The sequence below is a fragment of the Dipteris shenzhenensis genome, chromosome 5 (assembly GCF_047967505.1).
Source record: "Dipteris shenzhenensis isolate YYH24624 ecotype China chromosome 5, Dip_SZ_1.0, whole genome shotgun sequence".
NCBI lineage: Eukaryota > Viridiplantae > Streptophyta > Polypodiopsida > Gleicheniales > Dipteridaceae > Dipteris > Dipteris shenzhenensis.
Window position 1 is genome coordinate 30,475,527 of NC_141600.1, and position 24,235 is coordinate 30,499,761.

A 24,235-nucleotide genomic window follows, 5' to 3' on the forward strand; every position below is an offset into this window, starting at 1 on the left:
GCCTTTTAATAGTCTTCAAAGAAAGTGTAGACTTTCTGGGACTATGTCAAAGGCCTTTTAAAATTCTATAGACTTTTTGGGATCTTGATCTCACCTCCATAATAGGATATGCTATTGGTAGATGTCTTTCATAGTTCCTTCATGTGCTCCCATCTTTGGCAGATAAAATCATGAGAAGAAACTAGAAAATACTAAAACTCAGAGAATAAGTTTTTAATAAGTGAATGACATTTTAATGTGGGATGGCCCTATAGAAAGTCTAGGTCCTGGGATATTGATTTGAAATATAATGTTACAAATCTATGCTTTGACCATCCACTATGATTCATGGTCAACAATATCAATTATTTCTATTTTTATTTGCCTCTCAAGGCTCTTTTCAATGCTTTCCTATTCTATTGCGAGACTTCAATGGTCTCCATAATCAAAGCCTTTTATTTTTCATTGTATAATGGGAGTTGATTTGACTTGGGTTTGCAAATTTTACCAAGATATTTAAAATCCATGCTCGCCACTTGTGTGTTGAATTGAGTTTCATACATTGAAATGATCATCAAAACACCTTTTTCTAAAGCTAATACATGTAGGGATCAACTATAGAAACTGCATTTCCTCACAACTTTAATTGGTAAAACCTTCTATAACTTTGGAAAGCCCAAATTTAGGTAACCTCTTCATGCATTTTATGTGGAGGAAAACATCAATCTATTATAGAAAAAATTAAGTATGCTTCCCATCTATCATCTACCATATGATAAGGATTAACATGCTTTAACTACTTAGGAAAAGAATCAAGGCTCTCCCCCATTGAAGAATCTTTCTAAGTAACCCTAAAGAGTAAAAGATTATCATTTCATGTGCTTACATTAGATGAATGCAATGACACAAATATTTTCTACTAAGCTTTTTTTTAGAGGTTTTCTCTCTTTATCATTATGAAGAATTAATGATGAAATGCATGGGATAAATTTTGCATGTAGATGCATTAATAATTTTCCTTCATTTATGGCTATATATCAATCAATTAGGGAGACAACGTGTAAGTGCCACCCCTAAAGATTCACACCCCTTGTAAATGGGATATGGGGCCATGTTGCTACTCTTGATATACCATTTCTTAAAGGGAAATTTCTTAGATAAATGTCAAGGAAGTGTCCTGGAAGGGTCTTAATCATATCCCTCATAGAAAAGTGTGACCATGGAAACTTTGGAAGTTTTAATTAAAGCATGTTCAAGTTTAACGAGTAGATTGGATGCTCAAATAAGTTGTACTATCTCATTATATGAATCCTTAGTAAATATACTTATCTCAACTCTACAGCTAAGGCTAGTCCTCAAGTGGGAACTTCCTCCGATCCTAAATTATCTGTTGATAAAGGTAAGGAAAAGTTGCCCCTTCTATCCTCTCAAAAGATGTCTTTGAGGCTCTGGTTGACAGAGAAACTGAAGAGTGGATTAAGGAAAACCAAAATGATGACATGGACATTCAGGTTGAAGTAGTTTGGTCTAAGGACTTTGAAGAGGACATTCAACAGAGATGATGCCATGAACAATACAAGATTAAGTGAGGAAGAGTCTAAAGATGAGCAGGATGTCCTTAATTTAGGTCAAGGGAAAGGTTTCACTCTTGTCCAAAACAAGAGAAAAATGTCTCATGCCAAGGTTTCCTCACCTCAGGTGAACAACCCAAACCCCAAGGCTAAAAAGGGGCAAAAAAAGAATGGTAATAAACAGATTTCATTTTTTCTCTGAATGTTAGAGGTCTTATAGACCCTGGTAGAAGTTATGAACCGGGTCACTAGCTCAAAGCTAATAGACTTTCCCCTAATTTTATTGCTTTGCAAGAGGTGAAAGGTACGAGGATAACTCTAGAAAGTAGACTAAAAGCTGTGGATAAAAGAAGGGTTTCTTTTTTCACACAACATGAGGAAGGCAAGGGAGGAACTATTGTAGGGGTTCTTTCTCATTACAGCAATGGTATCACCAGTGTTGTTCTGGATGCTGATAATATATGGCTCTTGCTCAAAAGTTCAGTTAAAGGTCAGGTCTTCAATTTAATTTCTATTTATGCTCCAAATAGTATTTAGGATAGGAAGGCTACTTGGGAGTCTCTACAGGACATAGATGGCAATGTTTTAACTTTGGGAGACTTCAATATGGTAGAAGACTGGCTTGGGAAAGGGACAATCATCAGAGGAGGTGAGTACTCAGCTTGGGAAGAGTTCAAAGAGTCTCTATGACATCTAGACACCCTAGAGGTGTGGAGAGACACTACTATACATAGTCCTCATCTCCTCCTCAATAATTATTAGGTCTACAAAAACATCTAGACTCCCTAGAGGTGTTTTGGATCTGCAAGGAGAGATACCTGACGGTCAACCTTGGCAATACCAAGGCCATGATCTTCAACACATCACAGGTAGTGCTACATCAATGAAGGCCATGATCTTCAACACATCACAGGTAGTGCTACATCAATGAAGGTTATGATCTTCAACACTTCACAGGAAGTGATGTATTCCTTCTAGACCAACATAAAGGCCCTAGAGCCTATTTGTAAGTCTTGGTAGGCCATTGAAGGGAGAAAGTCGAGACCAAGCATGTGATACATATATGTGAATACACGTAGATACTTATAATTTATATATGTACTTTTATATTAAGGACCTGGAGTCTATCTATAGGGATTGGTAGGCCATTTAAGGGACAAAGTCGAGACCAAGCATGTGAATACATGAAGAGGCTTCTATTCATATATGTACTTTATTCAAGTCCCCAAAAGGATAAATTTTTTTCATGGAATGGTTATTGATAGTAGGCCATGGGATTGCAAGCTAAAGAATATATGTTACAATCCAAGCCTCACTCTTGAATCAAACTTCAAATTCTTACTATATCCAACCATAATTTGATGTTAGACACAAATTTACAAATGGAACCCACATGGAATCCTAATCTATTCAGCTAGTCATGATATATGGACATATACACCACCAAGGGAATGCCAATGCCAAATTACACACCGTTGATTATCTCCTTTGAGTAGTACCAAAATGACTATCCTTAAGAAATGTAGCAACTAGATCACATACTAGCCATTTCCCCTTATGTCCATCAGTATAGGTATGCCCAAGGCATACATGGTTATGTATGCCCATGTTTTATGGATAGCTAATCTTGGAGAGTCCATTACTTTAACTAAGCAAAAGTGGCTACAAGCACATCAATGTTAAAGTATGGGGCAAAACTGTCTATTCTATCCCCCAAAACTAGATTAAAAGATTTACAAATCAGGGTTGTGCCCTCGAGATTGAGAGACAAAGAGAGAGAGTTATATAAGAGAGCCATGCCCTTTTATACATTTTTAGGCCACTTCCCCACAACTTAACTCATGTCACTACCCATTGCAATGTTTCTTATGCTGCCTTAATTACACTTGGCATCATGCACCAACCCCCCTGCCGGCATGTATGGGTCTTGCCAATAGAACCCTACCAAAACTATCTTGCAAAAAAGTCACTTCTGGGATCCCCTTTTGGCATGTCGCCTTTGTCTTGTGGAAGTTGTTCTTTGGTGTTGTTTTGCTCTTTAGTTTGCAACTCATCCATTGGTCTTGGAAGCTATCTTTTGCCCTTTGACCTACCATTTGTTGTTCAGCTCTTTCAACTATCCTTCATCTTTAGGCCTCAATTCGTCCTTTGGTCTTTGAGTGCTAATTTGATGTTAACATTATCTACCCCCTTCTGAAGTCATCCATGTCCTCATGGAATTCTTTATGTGCTCCCATGAACATCTGGCTCTAAAGTTACCTTTTGTGTGCATCCTTGTTGTTGCTGACCTTCTTTTGGTCTCGCGCATATAATGGAATCCTTTGTTGGTGCTTCCATGCTTCATGGTCATCATTCATCCTTCATTCTTAAATTTCGGCCCCACCATCCTCTGAAATTTGATGTTCATGGTACCAATGCTCTACCCATGAACATGGTGTCACGAAGTCACCTTTCATTACCACCCTTGATGTTGGCCTTCTTTTGGTCTCTCACATGCAAGGTATACTGTGTTGATACTTCTCTAATCGATTTCATAGTTAGCGATCACCCTTCAATCTTCCAATGTTTGGCCACTCCTTCGTTTTGCATTTCCCTTTGTCATCGGCTTTCCATGAACATACAGTCATGAAGTCACCTTTCATTAACATCTTTATTGCCAACCTTGTTTCCGGGCTTGCACATGCAAGGTATGCGGCATCGATGCTTCCATGCTTCATGCTTGTTTAGAGTGCTTGTTTAGAGACTGCATCCTTTAAAGATCAGTCTTCTTCATGCCAACTACCTCTTGTTTTCGAGGCTACATCCTTTGAGGCATGATCTTCTTTCTACTAACTACGTCTTGTTTTTGAGGCTACATCCTTCAAAGATTGTGACTTCTTCATGCCAACTACCTCTTGTTCTCTTTTGTTGAGGTTGCACCCCTCGAAGATTTCTTACAGTTGGGCTTCTTCTAGTCTTGGAGATGCAAGGTCCCCTTTCGTGCTTGCTTGGCCTTGGTTTTGCTCTTTGGTTTGTCATTCACCCTTTGCCCTTTGCCCTTTTCCCTTTGACCTTTGACCTCTTCGTTTTCTAGGAATATTTGTTCTTTTTGTTGCGAAATATGGCCTTTGAAATCTTTGTTTTCTTGTCATTATTTGCTGAGGAATCTTTTGTTGTAAATATGACCCTGCGATGTGCAAATACATATAGGAAAAGTGTAGTTCTTTGAGATCCATTCTTGTCATATCCTTTCGTACATTGCTCCAGTCCCTTGGAGTGTAGCTTGCAGTGATCTGTGTCTTCTCAAAAGTTTATCTTTATCATATATGGTAATTTTTCGTTGTGGAAGCCTTGTCTTTCATAATTAGATGGAATGCAGCAATAAGTTGACGACCCAAGATTCGGTAGCTACTTTGTTGATTGCTTGGTTTTCTAGCATTTTTTCTGGCTTCCTTCCTTGAGGTCCTACAACTTCATTTTCTATCTGTGCTCGATTTGTGCCGCTCTATTAATGACCTACATTCTTTGGTTGATCGGCTGGCCCTAGAATCACATTGTCTTTCTTGTGTTGCCATGGCTTTATCATGGCGCTCTTATTCACCTCCCCTCTCGATTCTAACGATCTATACCTACTTATTACTGGCAGTTATTCTCTCCCTACCAAAACGAGCCTTTGCCTATTCATCCCTTATTCTCAGTTCTTCAAATAGGCATCGCTAATGATGACGAGAGATGTGCATACCCATTAACCTGGCCTATCTACACGCACAATCTCAAAGTCCCCTCCCAAGCCAAAACTTGGACATATTCTCTCTCACATGAGTGGGACAACAAGCTACAACTTTCTCTCCCTAGCTCCAAATTGAGAGCTAGTTGAACTAGAATGTAGGGGAGAAGTAGATCTACATGGAAAGAATCCTCAATAGAAGCTAGAACCTTAGCTCTAAGACAAAGGAGGGGGGGAGGAGTGCATGGAGAAGGAGAGGTTGGACAAGGACAGAGGGCACAACTCGGACCACAAACATAAGTACTAACTATAATGTAGTTAGTTACAAAGAATGAGTAAATAAACTCCCATTAGCTTTCACGGTCAAGGTTAGGGCCAAAAAACCCTAGTACCATTTAAGCCCTCTCTAAGTGTTATTGCATATTTGCATATGATGTTGAGATTGCTCCTTAACATCATCAACCTTTTGCACATGATGCCAAGATTTCTCCTCAACACATCAACCTTTTTACTTATAATTTTGTGGTGTTTCACAACCTTCAAAAGAGAAATTGAATGCCTTGATTGGCCATGGTAGTCTTTTTGTCTCTTGAGGCGCAGTTGGTAATATGGACAAGGCCTTTGTGCTTTGGAAAAGGTGGAGGGATAGAATGGGTTGGCTGAATAGGTACTCGTGGTAATGGCAAAAGTTGGATAGTGTTTGGAGACACCTCTAGAATGCTCTCCCGGATTTTGGGTGACATTAAGACAAAGGTTTAGTGGCTCATTAGCATTTGGATCGTAGAGGTCCCATCTATTAAGATCAAAGTGCTCATACTATCAAGATCTGGTGTTGCTGTGAGAAATAGGAAAGAGCTACTTCACTTTTTATGGGAAGGCATTGCAGATCACAAAGAAACATGTAGTCCCTTGGACATCCATTGTCTCTTCAAGATGTAGAGGAGGATTCGGAGAGAATTTCAAATGGAAATCAAGAGTTTTGACACATAATGGGTCAATAGGATTGCTTTCAAGGATTACCCCTTTTGATTGAATGTATAAGGGGGTTTATTTGGGAGTGAAGGATTAAGAGTGGGAAGCTAGAAAAATTAGAGCTCACAAGATAAGCTTCTCTCTTCTTTCCCATTGAAGATTATGGGATCATTGTATGAAGAGTAATGCTTTATTGATCGTGTATGTCACAAGTACAATGACGAGACAAGGATTCACTAGCTAGGTTTTGTATAAAAGCAATATGAAAATGCATGGAACACTACAACTAACCATGGCAGTACAACCAACTAAAATGGAAAAGATGAGTGATGCACGCAAGGACATAAATAAGCCTATCATGTGAAAATGGGAGACCACACACTTGCATTATTAGAGAATTTCATGCAATTTTACCCATCTTGAGGTTGATCATGCCTACTCAATTATGCCAAATCAACTAGGGACTCACAATGTCGCAGTTATAAGTTTAGAAAGCTTGGCTCCCCAATAGAATGGTCTGCTATGCAAAGTGGGACGAGAAGAACCCAAGCAATTGTTCTAGTGTTGCCAAGTGTTGCAAATCTGGGAAAAACTACCATGTTTCACTTCTTCGCACTCAGGGTTAAATAATGTATGACAATTTACACTTGCAACTCAAGATTTTAGGGTTTAGGATTTTAGAACTCCCTTGCTCCCTCTTCCCCCTACACAGATTGACTCAATGTATGGTCCCTCTAAAGGGGAAGCATATTGATCTGTATACACGCTGCATCCACAAAACGTAGGCAACGCCTTCATGCACCTAATAGGCAAGAACCAAAAAGTTTTAATAATTGACTTCTTCCATTGTTGGCACGGGAACTACGGAATTCAATTGCGTACAAAGTCTGGTATTTTGGTGGAGCATTTTAATCTTAAAGGTATAACATTAGCCTTGAGTCTTTTGCTTTTTCATTTTCACTCATTTGCCTTAGTATTAGTAAGATACCTTGAGACAGAACCATTACAACCAGGGGTAAATGAGGCATGAATTCCTGATGGTATTTCCAATGAATTCCTATGAGTATCTGCAACAAAAGAGAAATTTCATTCCAAAGGCCTGAAACCATTGCACTGTCAATAAACTTGCGTACAAATAATTAGGCTTGTGATAAAACGACACTAAGGAAGCCAGAAGGCCACCAATAGATTCTTCAAAGAGCATACAACATAGAAACTGTGAGCTTCAGCAAGCTGAAAAACCAATGCTAAATTCCACTTCGTATTTACAAAAATTGCGACAGGTCGCCTGGCTTCAACAAAAAACCCATCTTGAAGATCCAACAGACATGTTTGTTCTGCCAAGAATTTGCCAACATCCTTGTAAATATTCCTTCTTCGAATAGTAGCAGGAAACAGGAAAGCTTAAACGGCCCCGGCGGCCTTCGATCTAACGCTACCATCTTCAGACACATCAACAATGGACTCCACTGAAGAGTTGGGAGCCCGGCTGACCCCGGAGACTTTAAGGGGTTAAATCTTGTCAATCTTGTCTGCCTTGACGACGGGGTTAGCCTTGGCTATGGCAGCGCGAGCAGCCGCCTTGTAATCAAAGGAGCAGTTGTGCTTGTCGGAGTAACGGTGGAGGGAGCAGAAAACGTCTCCACAACGGCATTTGAAACCGGCGAGGCCCAATCTCTTGCGGCAGGCAAAGCAGCGGCTGGGGGGGGGGGGCTGCGAGGGCGGCGGCTGCTGCAGCGGCAGGAGGGTCGAAACAGAGGCCAAAGAAGAGGGTACAGAAGCAGCAGCAGCAGCAGAGGCGGCAGGCAAAGCGAGAGGCTGAGAGAGGGAGAGGGAAGGTGAAGCAACAGGGGAATTGAGGAGGAGCTTGCGGTAGCAGGAGGAGCAGAGGTTCATGGTGGAGGAGGAGGCGAAGAAGCCACAGTTATTGGGGCAAGGGGAGGGAGGGCAGGGAGCTTCTTCGGGCTCAAGGTTCCAGCTTTCCTGAGCCATAGCTGTGGGGGGGGGGGGGGGGGAGAGAGAGGTCTGAATGAAGAAGCTTGAGAAGGAACGTGAGCTTTTTGGCTATGGCTGTTTAGGATGAGCTATAAAGGAGCTCTTGAGAGGCGTGGCTATGGCGGTGTTCAAGTCCAGTTGGGTAGCAGAGCACGCCATTGGGTGAAGAAGAAACACACCCCAAGACCACCACCTCACCCCCCCTTAAGCCTTTTCACACCTCCTCCTTTTCTCTCCCGCAAAGATTCCTCCCCAGTCCTCAGTCCTTGGCCCTTTCTATATATCATTTCATGCCTCCCCAAAAAATTTTCATTTGCTTCTTTAAGAGCTCTTCCACTCCCCACCCCGGCCTGATGATAAATGTTCTCCGCTTACATTTGTCGTTTCCACGCGACAGCACGCCCCATCCAGTCAGAGGTGATTTTTCGGAGCCAGAGTTGCAGGTGCTCATACGTGATCACATATGTGCAAAGAATGCACACATGTGCACGGATGCACGGATGGCATGGTGGTAGAGTGTCACAAAGGTGAAGTGCAGAGTTCGATCCCCAACGTCTACTCATTTTGCACATATGTGCAATGCACTTTCCGGCGCCCTTCCCGAAAAGCACATACGACAAAACATAGCGGCGTAGAAATAACCCTATGCCCCACCGAGTAGCCCTACACAAGGCGCCCACCACGAGCATCCATACTCCGTGCCAGACCTTCACTAGTAGCAAAGGGTGCCCACCACGAGCATCCATACTACCTGCTGGACCTTCACTCGCAACACTCTCCGTTCCCAACTACACCGTGCAACAAACCCCTATCTGCAAAAAAATCGCTCGAGGCTCTCTGTCATGGCCAATACATCGGTGTTTCACGCTAGACTGAATCTGGAGAAAAAACCTAACAAGCTAGCCTAGCAGTCCACCACAAGACAAAATTGTCCTAGTGAGCATGGGGGTGCAAAATCTCCCTACTAATGGTGCTAAGCCAACTCCACTCGCCTACACGAGGAGGCCCTCTAAGGGGTCACCCTTTACACCCTCATGTTAACATTGGAATGGTCTTTTTCCTACTTCTTGATTTATGGTGAACATTCAACCATTTTCTTCATTGCATCACTCTTAGCGTCACCCCTCTCTCCACCTCTCATTTATAAGCAAAGAAATAGCCTAGACCCACTACTCCACCATACCAAATAGCCCCTTCCCACCATCACTGCTCCTTGTACACATTATCTCATCTCCTTGCACACATCATCTCAGCTCCACACTCTCAAAAACTCATTTGCCTCTCCAAGTTCTTGACCTTCATTATATACATGCATACACACCTTTAATCTATCCATGCTACAATTAGGTGCCTATTACATGGGTCCCATCTCCTCTATCACAATGGTCAAAGTCCATTCTTCTAGCTCAGAAAACCTTCGACACAATGCATACTCACCTTGACAGGTGCACATCTTATGATGGAGAGCACCTTGAAAAAACTATCATCCAACAAACCTCCTAATATAGCATAAAAATGAAACAACTAGAAGGCACTATAACAAATTTGATGAAGAAATAATAATATTTCAAACATAGTTCGAAAGTCTATCTCCACGCTTAACACAAACTCCACTCTTGAATGAGTCCAAGATAGGTAGAACTTGGTATTGCCTTTGCATGTCCCATTCAAGTTTTCATCTTTAGAGCATTTGGGTTTTCATAACCTAACCAACCCCTCTTTTGAGGCCAATATCTGACCTCTTGCTCATGATAGAGCCATGATACAAGCTCGATCATATGGCAAGCATCATGTCTTAGCATGTTTTAAGATTGGTAACTACATTTTCTTTAGATTAAAAAAATTTAATTGCTGAATTTATCAATAGGGGAGGTCGAAAGACCTGAATACAAAAATTGGCCAAAACTAGGGCTTGAAATCCAAGGCCCACGTTGCAAACAGCTTGCTATTACCCTACAAGGAGGTAACCCTCAACATCCGAGATTGCATGACTTAATGAGTAGATCCTCCTTAGCCAACACCCTGCTAAAGTCTCCCAAGTAAGACTTAACCATCTCGAGAATTACAAGGACTTTGAACCAATGAGGGTTGTAGCCCTTATGTATGGCCAGCTGGCAGGTACCGTCGAAGGGATGTGTCACCAAGTAGAGGCATATGACTAAAGAGCTTTGTAGTGAAACTTAAGAGCTAATTTGGAGTAGTAAGGCCATATAATCTTCACCAAACATCATGCATTCAATGCAAGAACTACCCTTTGGACAACAACTGTTCTATTGTTATTCATCCCATTGGGGCTTTTCAGTTAATAGCGTTGTGCTTGTATCATAGGCACAATGAGTTGTCCCTCAAGTGGAACCTATCACGTGACTAACAAATGTGTTAACACAATAGCCTTCCAACAAGCTAGTACTTGCATTGCATGCAAAGGGGATCACGTTTCCCCAACTCAAGCAAATCCACAAGACCTATAACAAATACCTTACCCTCACTGCCCAAGGTTGTCTAGATGGTTGAACCCTCTTAGTACATATCGTAGAGGTTTTTCCACTCGTCGGATGTCCCCCCATTTGCTCCATCCCTTGAAACACACAAAATCCCACCCACTCACCCCCCCACACACACACACACGTGCACTTGCACGCATGCACACACACTTTTTTTTAGTGAAATTACACACACACATGCGCACAAGCACGCATACACACATGTGCTTGCGTGTGCACATGTGCGCACAAACACATGCACATGCATGCATGCTCGCACACACATACACAAGTGCATGCGTGTACACACACATTTTATTTCTCAATCTTCAATCAACATGTCTAGATGGTTGAACCCTCTTGGTAGTTATAATAGAATCCCCCCCCCAAACTGCCCAACCCTTCAAAGCACAAACACACATGCATGCGCATGTGCACATGCACAATGCATGCACGTGAGATCACACATGCACGCACATGCACACATACACATGCGCATGCGCACATATGCACACACACACGCACACATGCACATGCACATGCACACACACATAGTTTTTAATTCTCAATGGACATTATCCCTTTCACACTCACTTTGAAATAAAAACATTCTTTTTCCTGATCATCCTAGACCTACCTTCAAATGGACCTTCTCTAATTGTCCACCTTAACCCCTTCTGTTGCTGAGTATAAATTAATAATTTATTATTATCCTACTTTGTAGCCTTACATCTATTCATTAATTTATTATTCTTTGTTTGGTTGACCATTCCATAGTGTTTAGAATTTCCTTCATTACTTACTTCTCCTTCTCTTGCCCATTGGTTTCTTCTCCCCCTCTTTTCCTCATTACTTACATCTTCCCCTCTTTTTTGTCCACCTTAACCCCTTCTGTTGCTGAGTATAAATTAATCATTTATTATTATCCTACTTTGTAGCCTTACATCTATTCATTAATTTATTATTCTTTGTTTGGTTGACCATTCCATAGTGTTTAGAATTTCCTTCATTACTTACTTCTCCTTCTCTTGCCCATTGGTTTCTTCTCCCCCTCTTTTCCTCATTACTTACATCTTCCCCTCTTTTTTGTCTTTTTCTCTAACTTACTGTTAACTAAACACCACGCATTTGGTAGATCAAGAAAGTGGCATGTGTCAAGTGTTAACTGCCATGTGGCACATGTCCTTCCTTGAACATTTACGGACTCTAAGTTTCAGATGTACTACACATTGTAGTGTATGTGTGCTCATTTTATGTACGTAAGAACATGGAGTCGAATGAGACTATACTCAAAATTACACTCTTGAAAGAAAAGTAGAAAACCATTGCAATTAAGCTCAATAGATATGCTTTCTTGCACTTTCCTTTTTCTCACTCACTTTCCACATGGATTGCACAAACTTACTACTAGCACATACTTCTATCTTCACCCTTGTTTACAAGTGTGTCACAATCATTCGCCTCCTAAATGCGTAGCTTTCCAAATAACACATACCCACACCACTATGGAGGGTCGTGGTGGCTATGGCCATGATAGTCTATTTGCACTATTAATCTTTGTTTAAAAAATACTAACTCTCCTACCACTCAATATACTTCAATCTATTATGAAATATAAACTATTCTCTCCACAAAGTCCTCCCTTATCCACCTCTTCATGTAGGAAGATAAACCTACTACAAGCGAGCTACAAGCAAACATCTCTTTAGAAATCCATTTTCCATCTTTTAAACCATGAAGAGTACCTCTCAATCCCTCAATGTTGGCTAGCCTTTCTCTTTCTTCCAAGTTCGCATATAGAGTGATAGAAATGTTATACAAATGCTTGATAAAATTTTATTAGTGAAAAAATGTGTGTATACATGTGTGTGTGTGTGTGTGTGTTTGTTTGCATGTGTGCATACACGCATGCACATGTGTGTGCACACATGTGATCTTTTAGAAAAGAATGTGTGTGTGTGTGTGTGTGTACTCACACGTTTGCATGTGCACACATTCATGCATGTGTGCCTACGAACGCATGTGCACGCACATGCACACGCACACCCACACATGGGTGTGTCTTCAGCCCACTATGTCATTATCCCTTGTGTTTTTCTTTGTGGGGGGGGGGAGGGGAAGTGTGTGTGTGTGTGTGTGTGTGTGTGTATGTGCACATGCATGTGCAAGCACGTGCACATGCATGTGTGTGTGTGTGCATGTGCATGTGCATGTGCGTGCATGTGTGTGTGTGCGTGCATGTGCATGTGTGTGTGTGTGTGTGTGTGTGTGTGTGTGTGCACATGCATGTGTGAGCATGTGCGTGTGCGTGTGCGTGTGTGTGTGCATGTGCGTGTGCGTGTGCGTGTGCGTGTGCATGTGCATGTGCGTGTGCATGCATGTGTGTGTGTGTGTGCGTGTGTGCATGTGTGTGTGTGTGTGTGTGTGTGTGTGTGTGTGTGTGTGTGTGTGTGTGTGTGTGTGTGTGTGTATGTGTGTGTGTGTTTGTGTGTGTGTGTGTGTGTGTGTGTGTGTGTGTGTGTGTGTGTGTGTCTGTGTGTGTGTGTGTGTGAGAGAGAGAGAGAGAGAGAGTGTGGGCACACGTGCACACATTCTCTCTCTCTCTCTCTCCCTCTCTCTCTCTCTCTATCTATATATATATATATATATATATATATATATATATCGCTCTGTGTGTGTGTGTATTCTTTCAATCCTCCCTTGCAGTTTCCTCCTCATGTTTCTCTTTTCATGCTCCTCCTCCCTCTGTCTCTATTTCTTTCTCTAATTCTCATGTGCACACATGTGCTTCATGGCAAGGAATTCATGTACGTAAAAGGCCATCTGTATAAAGTGTATATAAAAGTCCTTCACGGACAAGGAAAGTTGTATATATATAGTCCATGTATATAAAATCACATTTAAACAATTCAAATATCTAGCTAAACATTTTCTCTATGAAAATGTATTTTCTATGTGCATGTTCATGTGTTTACAAGCCATCATAAGCAACGTGTCTTTTGTCTCTTGTATGTTGAGCTCAATATAGTCACTTTCATGATGTAATCATATTTCTACTTTGCAAGTCACTCCTTTCACCTTTGACATATACAATTGAATAACAAGAACATGACATGTATTTATTTATGGTAGTATTGCTACAAACCTAGAAAAGTTAAGAAAATAAATATTTACACTGTATTCTTTTAGCCATGCGAAAATTTACTAACACTTGGGGGCACTCCCCACAAGGTCCCACTTGGAGGAATCAAATGACAATGTAGAAAGAAAACGACCATTTGATAAATATGGAAAATAAATCTTCACATCTCTAATATAGATGAAATAAGTGTAGTTCTCTAGGATCTAGAGTTACGATGTGCTTACATATGTGTTACATTGTCAAATTTGTTATTGAAGAAGAAATCAAATGCTCTTGATATTTGCATTTTATTATTGGAGAAGAAATCAAATTCTCTTGAGATTTACAATTTTACATGTGTATGATAACCATAAGAGAATTAAAGTAAGAGGGAATCTCCATGATAAACCATATCCCAAAGCCACTACCACTATTTACACAAAGTAGCCATATTAACACTTCATAGTTAGAAAAATGGCCATATCCCAAAGCCACTACCATATTTAAACAAAGTGGCCAAGGCACTTCATAGTCAATACAAGAATGGCATTTTGAAATCCAATTAAAACCACATGATATCCTAAATAATTTAATAACTAGCAAAATTATTATCTCAACTTGATTCCTTGTTCCGGCTTCAAGCTTATTGCTCAAAATGTAATGTAGGCAAGATAATCTTCTATCAATATGCTATGTAACAGGAATGTGCAGGAAGTGTGACATGAGAAAAAAAAACCACTATCTATTCATCATATGCCAATCTAGTTAAGTAAACCCTCAAAGGTATTCCAACTCAATGGATAACTTGGCACATTGGTATGTTTTTGTTATAGGATAGTTATGCTCTCCTTTTTGCAATTCATACTCCATCCTTGTAAATCCTCTTTGTTTGCCATTTTTGGCATAGTTTGTGCATATATCAACCTTTGTAAGCCACTTGGCTATTTTCAACACATTGTTGCCATCGTGAGGGGGGTAGGGAAAAGTATTGGGAGAAGGAGGGATTACCAGGGAGAGGATAAAAAGGGGTTGATGGGCAGGGGGGGGAGAGGGGTTGTAGAGGCATGAGGGGGAGTTTATGGGAGAGGGGTCCCAGAAGTGGGGGGGGGCAATGGTTATAGGGGGGAGTTGATGGGAGGGGGGGGATGAAGAGGAGTAGAAGTGTAGAAGAGTAGAAAGAGAGCATAGGGTTGGCCCTACCTTCAAAAGATGACATGTATAAAACAAAAGATCTTCAGTTGTTTTATGCAAGTATATGGAATACAAGCTCTCTTCTCTTTCATGGGTTGTCTTTCCTCTTTCTATTGCCTTTTGTAATTGTCACTCTCTCTCCTTTCATCCCTTCTCATTCCCATTACCTCTCCATATCTCATTCCCTTTTCCCCCTCCCCTTTCTTCCCTCGTGGAGTCACGATTGCAACAACTCAAGAGGCACAAAGGTGACATTTGTGGACGACTTAGGCATGCATTCCTTTTCACGGATGGTAGCTTGGAGTGGAGCACTCCAATGGAATTCCTTTAAAATCCACATGACACGTGAGTCACCACCAAGAAACACACAGTTACTGCTCCTCCACATTCTATAAAATCTCCAACCCTAGTCCTCATTCATCCCTCTTTCATTTTTTGCATCCCCTCCCCCTCCTTTTTGAGATCTCTCTCCCAAAACTCCTCCTTCCTCTTTCCTCCCCCCTATCATTTTTTCTTCTGTCACTTTCTCCTCCTCCAAACCCTCTTCCACTTTCCCTACCCCCTACCCTCTTTTCCCTTCACCACCCTCTTCTACCCTACTCCCCCTCCACTTCCACTTTTTTCTCCTCCTCCACCTCCTCTTTCACCTTCCCAACCTCCACCACTCCCTCCTCCACCTCCACCAATCCTTTCTCCTCTGCCCCCTCTTTCTTCCTCCACCCTATTCCACCACCTCTACTGGGCCCTTCCTCTTTCTCCCTCTCCCTCTTCCACAACCCCTTTCCCAGTTTTACAGCCTTCTTGGGCCCATGTGGCTCCAAGGCAAAATCGAATGCCATCTATGCTACAAAAATACGTGAGAAGATATCAAAATGTGGCAATGCGATTAACATGCCCCCCTTCCTGATGTTGATCCATCATTTGATCAATTGTGGTGTAAAATGCTTGAAGACTTGGTGGCTTGCATGACTGAGTGCCTATCCAACATTCTCTATGAGAGTCGATAAAATGGATGATGAGACTCGCAAAATCTGGTGTCATGCATGTTCTGGAAGATCCAGATGTGATGAGCATGCAGATTCTAGACTTTGATTTACATGTCCATCATTCACGTGAATTATGTGGGTTGGACACCAACTTGGAGCAGAGGTTGAGGTGCTTTTCTTATACTATCGAGGTGTGTGCAAGGATGCCCCATATAGCAAATTATTATGAGCCAAAAGAAGTGAACTAAGGTGACAACAATGGGATCCACAACTTTCACAAACATGGTGTTGAATTTTTCTAGCTAATAGACAACTCCAAGGGTAGTAGCAAGAGGCCTACAAGGTATCAACATTAGCACATGTCATTCCTCTAAGTTATCTTCTTATAGAGGTTTCCTTTTATGACTATGCCACACATGAATTCAACCCTCTTAGGTCATTCCTCTCGGTTATCTTCTTATAGAGGCTTCCTTTTATGACTGTCCTACACACATGAATTTGACCTCATGGTCAAGGCCAAAGAAGAGTGATAGTGAGCCATAGAGTGACGCACACTGATGGTTCAGGTCCATGGATTATCTTGATTGCTCAAGAATCAAACATTGTCGGACTACTTTGCAAAGGTACTTTGGTTAATTGAATGACTTTCGGTGGTAGCAGCTACTAAATCCATCCAAATGTGGCTTGAACTTTTGGAATCGTGCAAGAGCCCCATCACCAAATGGACAAAAGCACAAGTGCAGCACAAGAGATAGAAGTACAAGTTTGTGCACTTGGCATTGTGGATCCCAATGTAGTCCAAGTGATTGAGCAATAAAAGGAAGAGTGGAAGATCCAGCCAGATCAAGTCCGATAGGCATCAATGCCTTATATCCTTGGCCACCAGTACCAAATCAAGCCACTAAACCTACTAATCTTATATCTCCTAGGCATGGAGCCTAGCCCCTTTGTGGATCCTCCGCCTCATTTGCCACCTGCTTCTTGACAAGAAAGGTCTTCTAGTCAACCTGCTCAGGCATCTACATCCCTAGTACATTCAAGGAGAATCTTGCCACCAAGATTTGAGCCATGCATAGTTTGAGCCAACTTGAGATCATCTGCATGGACATGGATGAAAGTAAATTGAAGTGAGATGTTGACTTTGGGTCAACAAGTAACAAGCAGAAAGCACCAAGACCAAGTGGCATATACTTGAGCAACAAGTTGGTGCAAAGGAAATGCAACAAGAATATAGCAAATGGTCCAATATGAGTCTATTCTAGCAAAGGATCTTGGAGGGAAGGTAAGTTTAGTAAAAGGTCATAGATTATTTAGATGATGAGTTCAGTAGAATGAACACTTTTCATGTAACTCAGTATTATGTTTAATTGAGAGAGTTGAGTCCTATTGCTCAAAGAGAGGCCTATGTCTTGGTTGAGGAGAAGCACACACACTAATTGTCACATGAGCACCATCTTGCAACTATGGCTATTTTTGTAACGGTCTCTTCTTTGATGTTAAGCATAATGGTGTTTTATTTATATATAGTTTCAGTTGTTTTGTTCATTCTTATATATTACTCTTCCACCCATTGTGATACTGTTTCACCCATACAACACCAAAGCCCCCCTTAGTGTTCTTAGCGACTCCACCCTTGCACTGAGTGGGTGCATACACCAAGCATTCTAGGGAGTGCAAGAAAGGGCATCTTTTGGCACAATCACTTCCAAGCACCGGGTACATGGGTCAACGAGAGTTGAGGGAAAAAGACTATCAACATAGGCCTATCATATTACAGAGTTCATAGTCTCCTTCACCAATTTATAAAGGGCCTCTCCACTAGCTTTACATGCCCCATGCATGATCATTCCTACCTAGTTAAACCTAAAGTGGGATTAGTGCACCCAAATTTTCAATTAAAAAACAAAAGGAAAAAAAAATTCTATGTATTTGTACAAATAAATTATTTGTATCAATGTCTTACTTCATTTGTATGAATAGCTTATTTCTACAAATAATATGATGCATAAGTGAAAAAATTGCCCCATCCTATTTATTACTACATATATTGGTTGTCTTTAGACCTTCTCCTTGCCTCCCTCTTGCTCCACTAGCCTACATAGATAATTCTAGAGCCTCCTTTAGCTCCCCTGCCCCTCACTAGGATCTGATACTCCATCAAGACTTGTAGATTAGGGCTTCAGCTAACACTTTGTCCTATTTTGGGTAGGATATACTATAGTTTGAGGCATAGATTAGTTTGAAATTTTTACTTAATAAGAGTTTGTGCTATGTATTTTTGTTCTCTCTTCTTGTGACAAAAGCACACAAGTCCTTTGTGGATCAATAATAGTGCACATGCGGCATCTCATCAACATCAGATTCTACAAATTATTTTGTAATCAATTCCCTCAATGCCATTGTACAATGGTTGCTACTCTCCCAAACATAAAATATATATATTACTCATGAATCCTTGTTATGATTTTTCCCATAAGGGGACCATTTTTTAAATCTCTAGTATTACATGGAAAGATGATCCATCAATGTTCTCTTTTTGCAAAAGCTGGGATCATGCGATCTTGCAAATTGGTAGAGGGGAGAATAGCATTTTAATTCAAACCCATAATGCTAGCATTAATGGCCATACATCCCTTAGCTCAAAAAATTTTGGATTAATCTACCTCCAACCCCCCCACCTTGGTCTGTCTTCCTCCACACATCATGCCTTCTCACCACCTTTTTGCCTCTCACTGCCTACTAGATGTATGCCTTGCTATGTCTCCCCTTCTTAAGATTCCAACCCATAAAGGCTTGTGATTGGTAGACTTGGGAAAATAAGGGAGTGAAGGAGAATCTAGAACCTATGAGAGGGAGTGGATAGATGGATTCACTTTATAATATCCTGGTTCTCAAATGTTGGAGGAAATATATGTCAAGATTTTGAACCATGCATTGATTTTTGCTAGCAAGAATGTAGTGCTAGCAAGGATATAGTGCAGGCATGTGCTTGGGGATGAACCAAGAACAATACTGTGCAAAAATATTGAGAGGTCAAAATATGATGTATGAACTCATGTGGACTCAATGTAAGATTCACAAGGACAAAGATATCTTGATTCTTCTGGCTTTCAGGTCTTTCATCCATTTTTAGACCAAGATTTTGTTTTTAGAGTCTATCTCCATAGGGAAGGATTTGCATGTATGCATTATTTTGCTATATGTGCTGCTACATTGCTTTGCATGTCTGTTAAGTCACTTGCTTTGCATGTTCATTAAGTCACATGCTTACTTATCCAACGTGCCTAGTCAGCCAAGCAATTGGAGTAAATCCATTTCTATTAGGGGTCATATCTATTAAGTATCCATATCTATTGGAAACAAGTGGAGTTGCAAAGCTAGATGTTGAAATTAATCAATCAAGCAGGTGGAGGAGTATAGCCACATTGTTGCAAGAGTATATTTCTAGTTCTTTATTTGGACATTTTCAAAATCTAGATCTTCTCATTTTTAAAGGTAGATCTTCACAAACTAACATCTTCATGACCAACATCTAATGATTACATTGACACAACTCTAAAATATTAAATCCAAAGCATTAAAATAAATTATTCTAAGCTCTTAAAGAAATGAGATGCATGCTAATGAATCAAGCATATTGAAATATATTATTTCAAGGGAGAAAAGAAATGAGATGTAAGAAGATAGATGCCCACATGTGCTAATTATTGGACACTATAGATGCCAGCATTGGAGCTCCACTAGCAAATAAATGCCCGAAAGTGGGCATAGACCCACCAATGCCATTAGCAAAGCAATGCACAAAAATGGCTACAAATGTTGGAACAAATAGATAAAGGCCTAAAAAGTATCAATGAATTGCCAAAATATGATTTGATATGTAAGACCTCAGTGAGGAAAGCTTTTGGAAAGGTGTAAAACTCATAGGACTGTGGAGGAGCTCCTACTACATACAAGAGAAGGTGCAAGACCATGCAAGGAATGAAAGGAAGTAAAAGAGAATAGAGGAAAGGTAAGGGAGGATATTTAGTGAGGTACAACTCCACAATCCTCTTTTGCACTTGTTCAAACTCACTGAAGTGTTAGACCCCTATGTGTGGCAGCATTTAGTCTATGTAGTAAATGGTCTATAGGGAAATTGTTGGAGGACACCTTTAGGCTTTCACCAAGAGAAAAATGGTGAGTAGTGGATGCTAGAGTTTACCCAAGGTGAAAAGTAGACTTGAGGGGCTTTCTGGCCATTGCCATAACCACCCCACACCTAAGATTACAGGTTTAACTTGAGAGAGAATTGAGTGGACTTTTTTGGCTAAAGGAACATGGGATGAGGAAGATGCATTACATGCTTGAAAAGGACTCATTGCCAGAAATTTGAATGGGGGTCTTGAGGTTCCTTCATTCAATGTCAAATCATTGTCACTAGTAGGCAAATTGCTATTTAAGCTCCCTGGGCAAAATCAAGTCAATGGTTTATAGAGAATAGAATGGGAAAAGGAGCTGGGAAACAAGAAGGAGATATTTTTTCTTTCTTTCCCCTTAAGGTGAAAAATCCAAATCTTATGTCTTACATTCATCAAGCTTGGAAGAAAATATAGTTCTTAGACTCCAATGGCAAGGCCAGGTCGGGATTGAGGGGAGATGCAAGTTTGAAATGAAGACCTAGTGGAACTCAGCCAGATTGTTGATGGATAGTCGCTTGCATTGCGGAATCTGTCTCCTTTGAGGAAACTGAATAATTAAAGAGTATGTAGATCATAAAATTTATGGGACATTAGTATGGCAATATGGTTGTCAAGAGATTGAATTAGTCAAAAATTTAGACTCTCATCAGTTGAATTGGAGTACTTGAAACGTATCTTGCAAGATTTTACCATGTCATGGCCTGCTAACATTGTTGATAACCATGTATAATGGTGGGTGGGCTAGACACTTGGAAGAAGAAAATTTAAGAAGTTTCGAGCTACTCTTTGCTATGCAAGGCTAATGGAAGACTTTATGCCTTCTTGTGTTGCTCGTGCATCTAGAAAAGGCCAAACACCCCTAATTTGTGGAGGAAAATGTAAATTTGCAAGTTGTGAAAAGAGTGGTGCCTTCCAAAATTTAGCTTTCTCATTTGGAAGATACTCATGCAATGTGGCTTCTTGTACAAGCTAGAATTAGGAGGTTTGTTGACATATGCACAATATGAGCCCTATGTAGAAGCTCTTCGAAAACAGTAGTGCATCTTTTTTGGGAATGCCAAATTAGCAAGGAGTTGTGGAATGTTGTTAGGGAAATCTCTTTATTGTTCCACATTGTTACAACAGAATTTTGTACGGTTACCCAATGCCCTTTGCAAAGATTCCATACCTTTAAGTTCCAATATTTACCAAACATGACGTGTAGTTAGAGGAGCAGGCCTTTTTGCTATTTTGACTGTGAGAGGAATAGCTTAGTTTTTAGAAAAAATCCATTTTTGAGACTGGCATTTGATACAATCAAATAACTTTTCAGGACTTTGCTTAATGATGGATTTTTAGTCTTTGAAGGCAAACAATATGATTGGCTAGGAATTGGATAGTGGGAGTAGTCAAGGCTTTGAGCTAAACTATTTTCTCTGTTTCATGGGATGTAATGTCCCTTTTTTGTAATCAAGGTCAGGTTTGACCAACCTACAATATAAAGCTAGATTCACGAATGGCATTCGAACATTTGGTTCCAAAAAGTCCTTGGGGACCACTTTTGGGGCATGGCAAATTCACACACCAAGGACAAGTTTAAAAAGTGGTGAATTCTTGACATTTTCCTCTACATTGATTGGCAAAAAATGGATGGACAGCTAATTTACATCCCTATTAGAATTATTAATATATTCTAGGTAGTGGCCAATGTAATGTAATAAGTGAGTTAGGGGCACTTTTCCCTCTTAGAGGCTTTTCCCCCTAACCACGTCTAATCTCTAACTATGGTTGTGATTAGATAGGGTTTTGTCACTTAGACAAAACCCCTTATCTCTTTCTTGTACACACACTTCATTCACTTCAGTTCAGTTGACATTTAGGAGTGAACTACGTTCAACTCACTCTCCATCTTGCTCACTCTTGCTCTCTCACATTTTCTCACATTTGGTATCAGAGCACTTCCTTCCCAGACCTGCTCCCTGCTCCCATCCTCTTACTTCTAACTCCCGTATTTTAGCTCCATCACCAAGCTCCAACTCCCGCTCGTCCATATAGCCTCATCGCAACTTGTCGTCTGTACAGTCCATATAACTGTACGAATTTCATACCAACACTTGCTCCCGTCTGTACACCCGCATTGAAAATAATAATAATAATAATAATTTTGACAACTCGTCCGTACAATCATACGGATTTTCATATTGCACATCAGATTTTGTCTATATCGTTCCGTACGGCCGTCCGTACAATTTCGTACTTTTGCACCAATTTTGTCCGTATAGAACGTTCGTATGATTCCATATAGTTTTGTACTTGTAGGATCTTTTGCTGGCTGAAGGTGTTCGGTGTCTGTCATTTGCAGGCTAAGTTGTGCATCAGCCATTGTTTGGCTTTGCTTTTGAGAGCACATTTGAAGCCGTAGCAGACATTGCAATAGATCTACAAGTTTTGGAGAATTTTGGAGGGTTTTGCAATTGCACTGTAATCTGGCAGTGAAATTTGGGGATTTTGCAGGCAGAGTGCAATTTGTGCAACATTTGGGGCTTCCAGACCATTTGCCCTCTTTTATATGCAATTTCCCACAAGAAATTGGGGCTTTTGCATTTGGGTTGCAATTTTGCAGGAAAAATAACATTTTGGAAGTCTGCAAGCAGTTTTGGACTCAATACGAGTCAATTTGCAGACTTTTGCCACTTTTTGCAGATTTTTGGGCATTCAATAGAGCATTGAAGTGCATTTTGAGCCTTTGATAGGCTATGATAGTATTTGTCCACTGTGGGTAGATTTTCTTTGCAGATTTTACTTGTACATTTTGCATCCCCAAGAAGGGATTTTACTTGGTCAGTTTGCTATGTTTTTTGAGATTATCTGGTGAAAATGGCTCAGAACAATCCCAATTAGATGTTTGGAGTTCTCACATAGGAGGATAAGTTGGATGGCACCAACTACTCCTTGTGGAGTTTCATGGTTTGCAATATCTTGGTTGGCAGACATCTTTGGGATTATGTCAATGGAGATGAAGTAAGACCAGATACAGCGACTACACTTGTCACTCCTACAGCTCAAGGTAGGGGTAGAGGTGCAAATGCAGCACAAGTAGTTGGAGCAACCGCTCCAAGAGCTCCCATAACAAAGCAAAAAAGATGGGACTCTAGAGATGCACAAGCTCTTTTAGTGATTTCTCTTTTTGTCAAGAGGTTCATTATACCTCACATTTGGTCATGCAAGACATCTATGGCAGCTTGGGAGATATTAGGGAAAGACACACAAATGCTTTTTAGGGAATAGCTTAATCAGCCCTTCTTCCATGAAGAAGGCACTTGTTGAGATTCGCAAGCAAGATTTATCATGTACAAAAGTGCTCATGAAATGGCATCCCGGTACTATAGAAAGAACTCCATGATAAGGCCATCCCAACCCGAAGATTTCCATTTGCCACACGAACCAATTGCATCTTTCAATTCATTATCCTTAAACGGGGCCTCAATTTGCATAGCTTGACAAGGGGTCAAAATGGGATTGACATATAGGAGGAGTTCCTATCTTGCAGCCCTTACAGCATGCTACACTAACAACTTGGCCCTTGTAGGTAATCTAGTGATTCATGCACATACCAAGAACACTGAGGTTCAATATCACTATGTTCTAGAGCATCTATCAGCTGAAGACATACAGTTGTCCTATGTTCCAACGGAGGCTAGCTTAGCAAATCTATTCACGAAAGAAATGATGCCAGAGTTTCCTTTCTGAAGCGAGAGCTTTCCCATACGCATATGGATGAGGGAGATTCCATGAATTCTCACCTCACAAAGCTTCAAGACTTAAGGGAACAGTTGTTGAATATTGATGAAGTCATTTCGAATGGGCAGCAATCCTCTCTTTTTTCACGAGTTGGTAGGACTTTTGTTGCAGGAGGAGCAGACACACAGAAATATGGCAACCCGAGCTAGCGAGCATGTAATGCTCTCCAAGTTCAAGCCCAAGGGTGAAGGGCAGCAAAAGCCACATGCCAATCAGCATAAAGCTGATTCAGGACAACCCTCTTATAAGGCAAAGGGTGATGCAGACAAG

The 24,235-nt window shown here is 40.7% G+C and overlaps 1 protein-coding gene across 1 annotated transcript; it reads right to left on the minus strand.

The window, feature by feature from the left end:
- Window positions 1-7,309: 7,309 nt before the first annotated feature.
- Window positions 7,310-8,415, minus strand: LOC147901854 (zinc finger A20 and AN1 domain-containing stress-associated protein 6-like). Its single transcript, XM_087374873.1, has one exon. It carries the CDS (start codon window positions 8,218-8,220, stop codon window positions 7,741-7,743), a length of 480 nt encoding a protein of 159 aa, XP_087230999.1. The 5' UTR covers window positions 8,221-8,415; the 3' UTR covers window positions 7,310-7,740.
- Window positions 8,416-24,235: the final 15,820 nt, after the last annotated feature.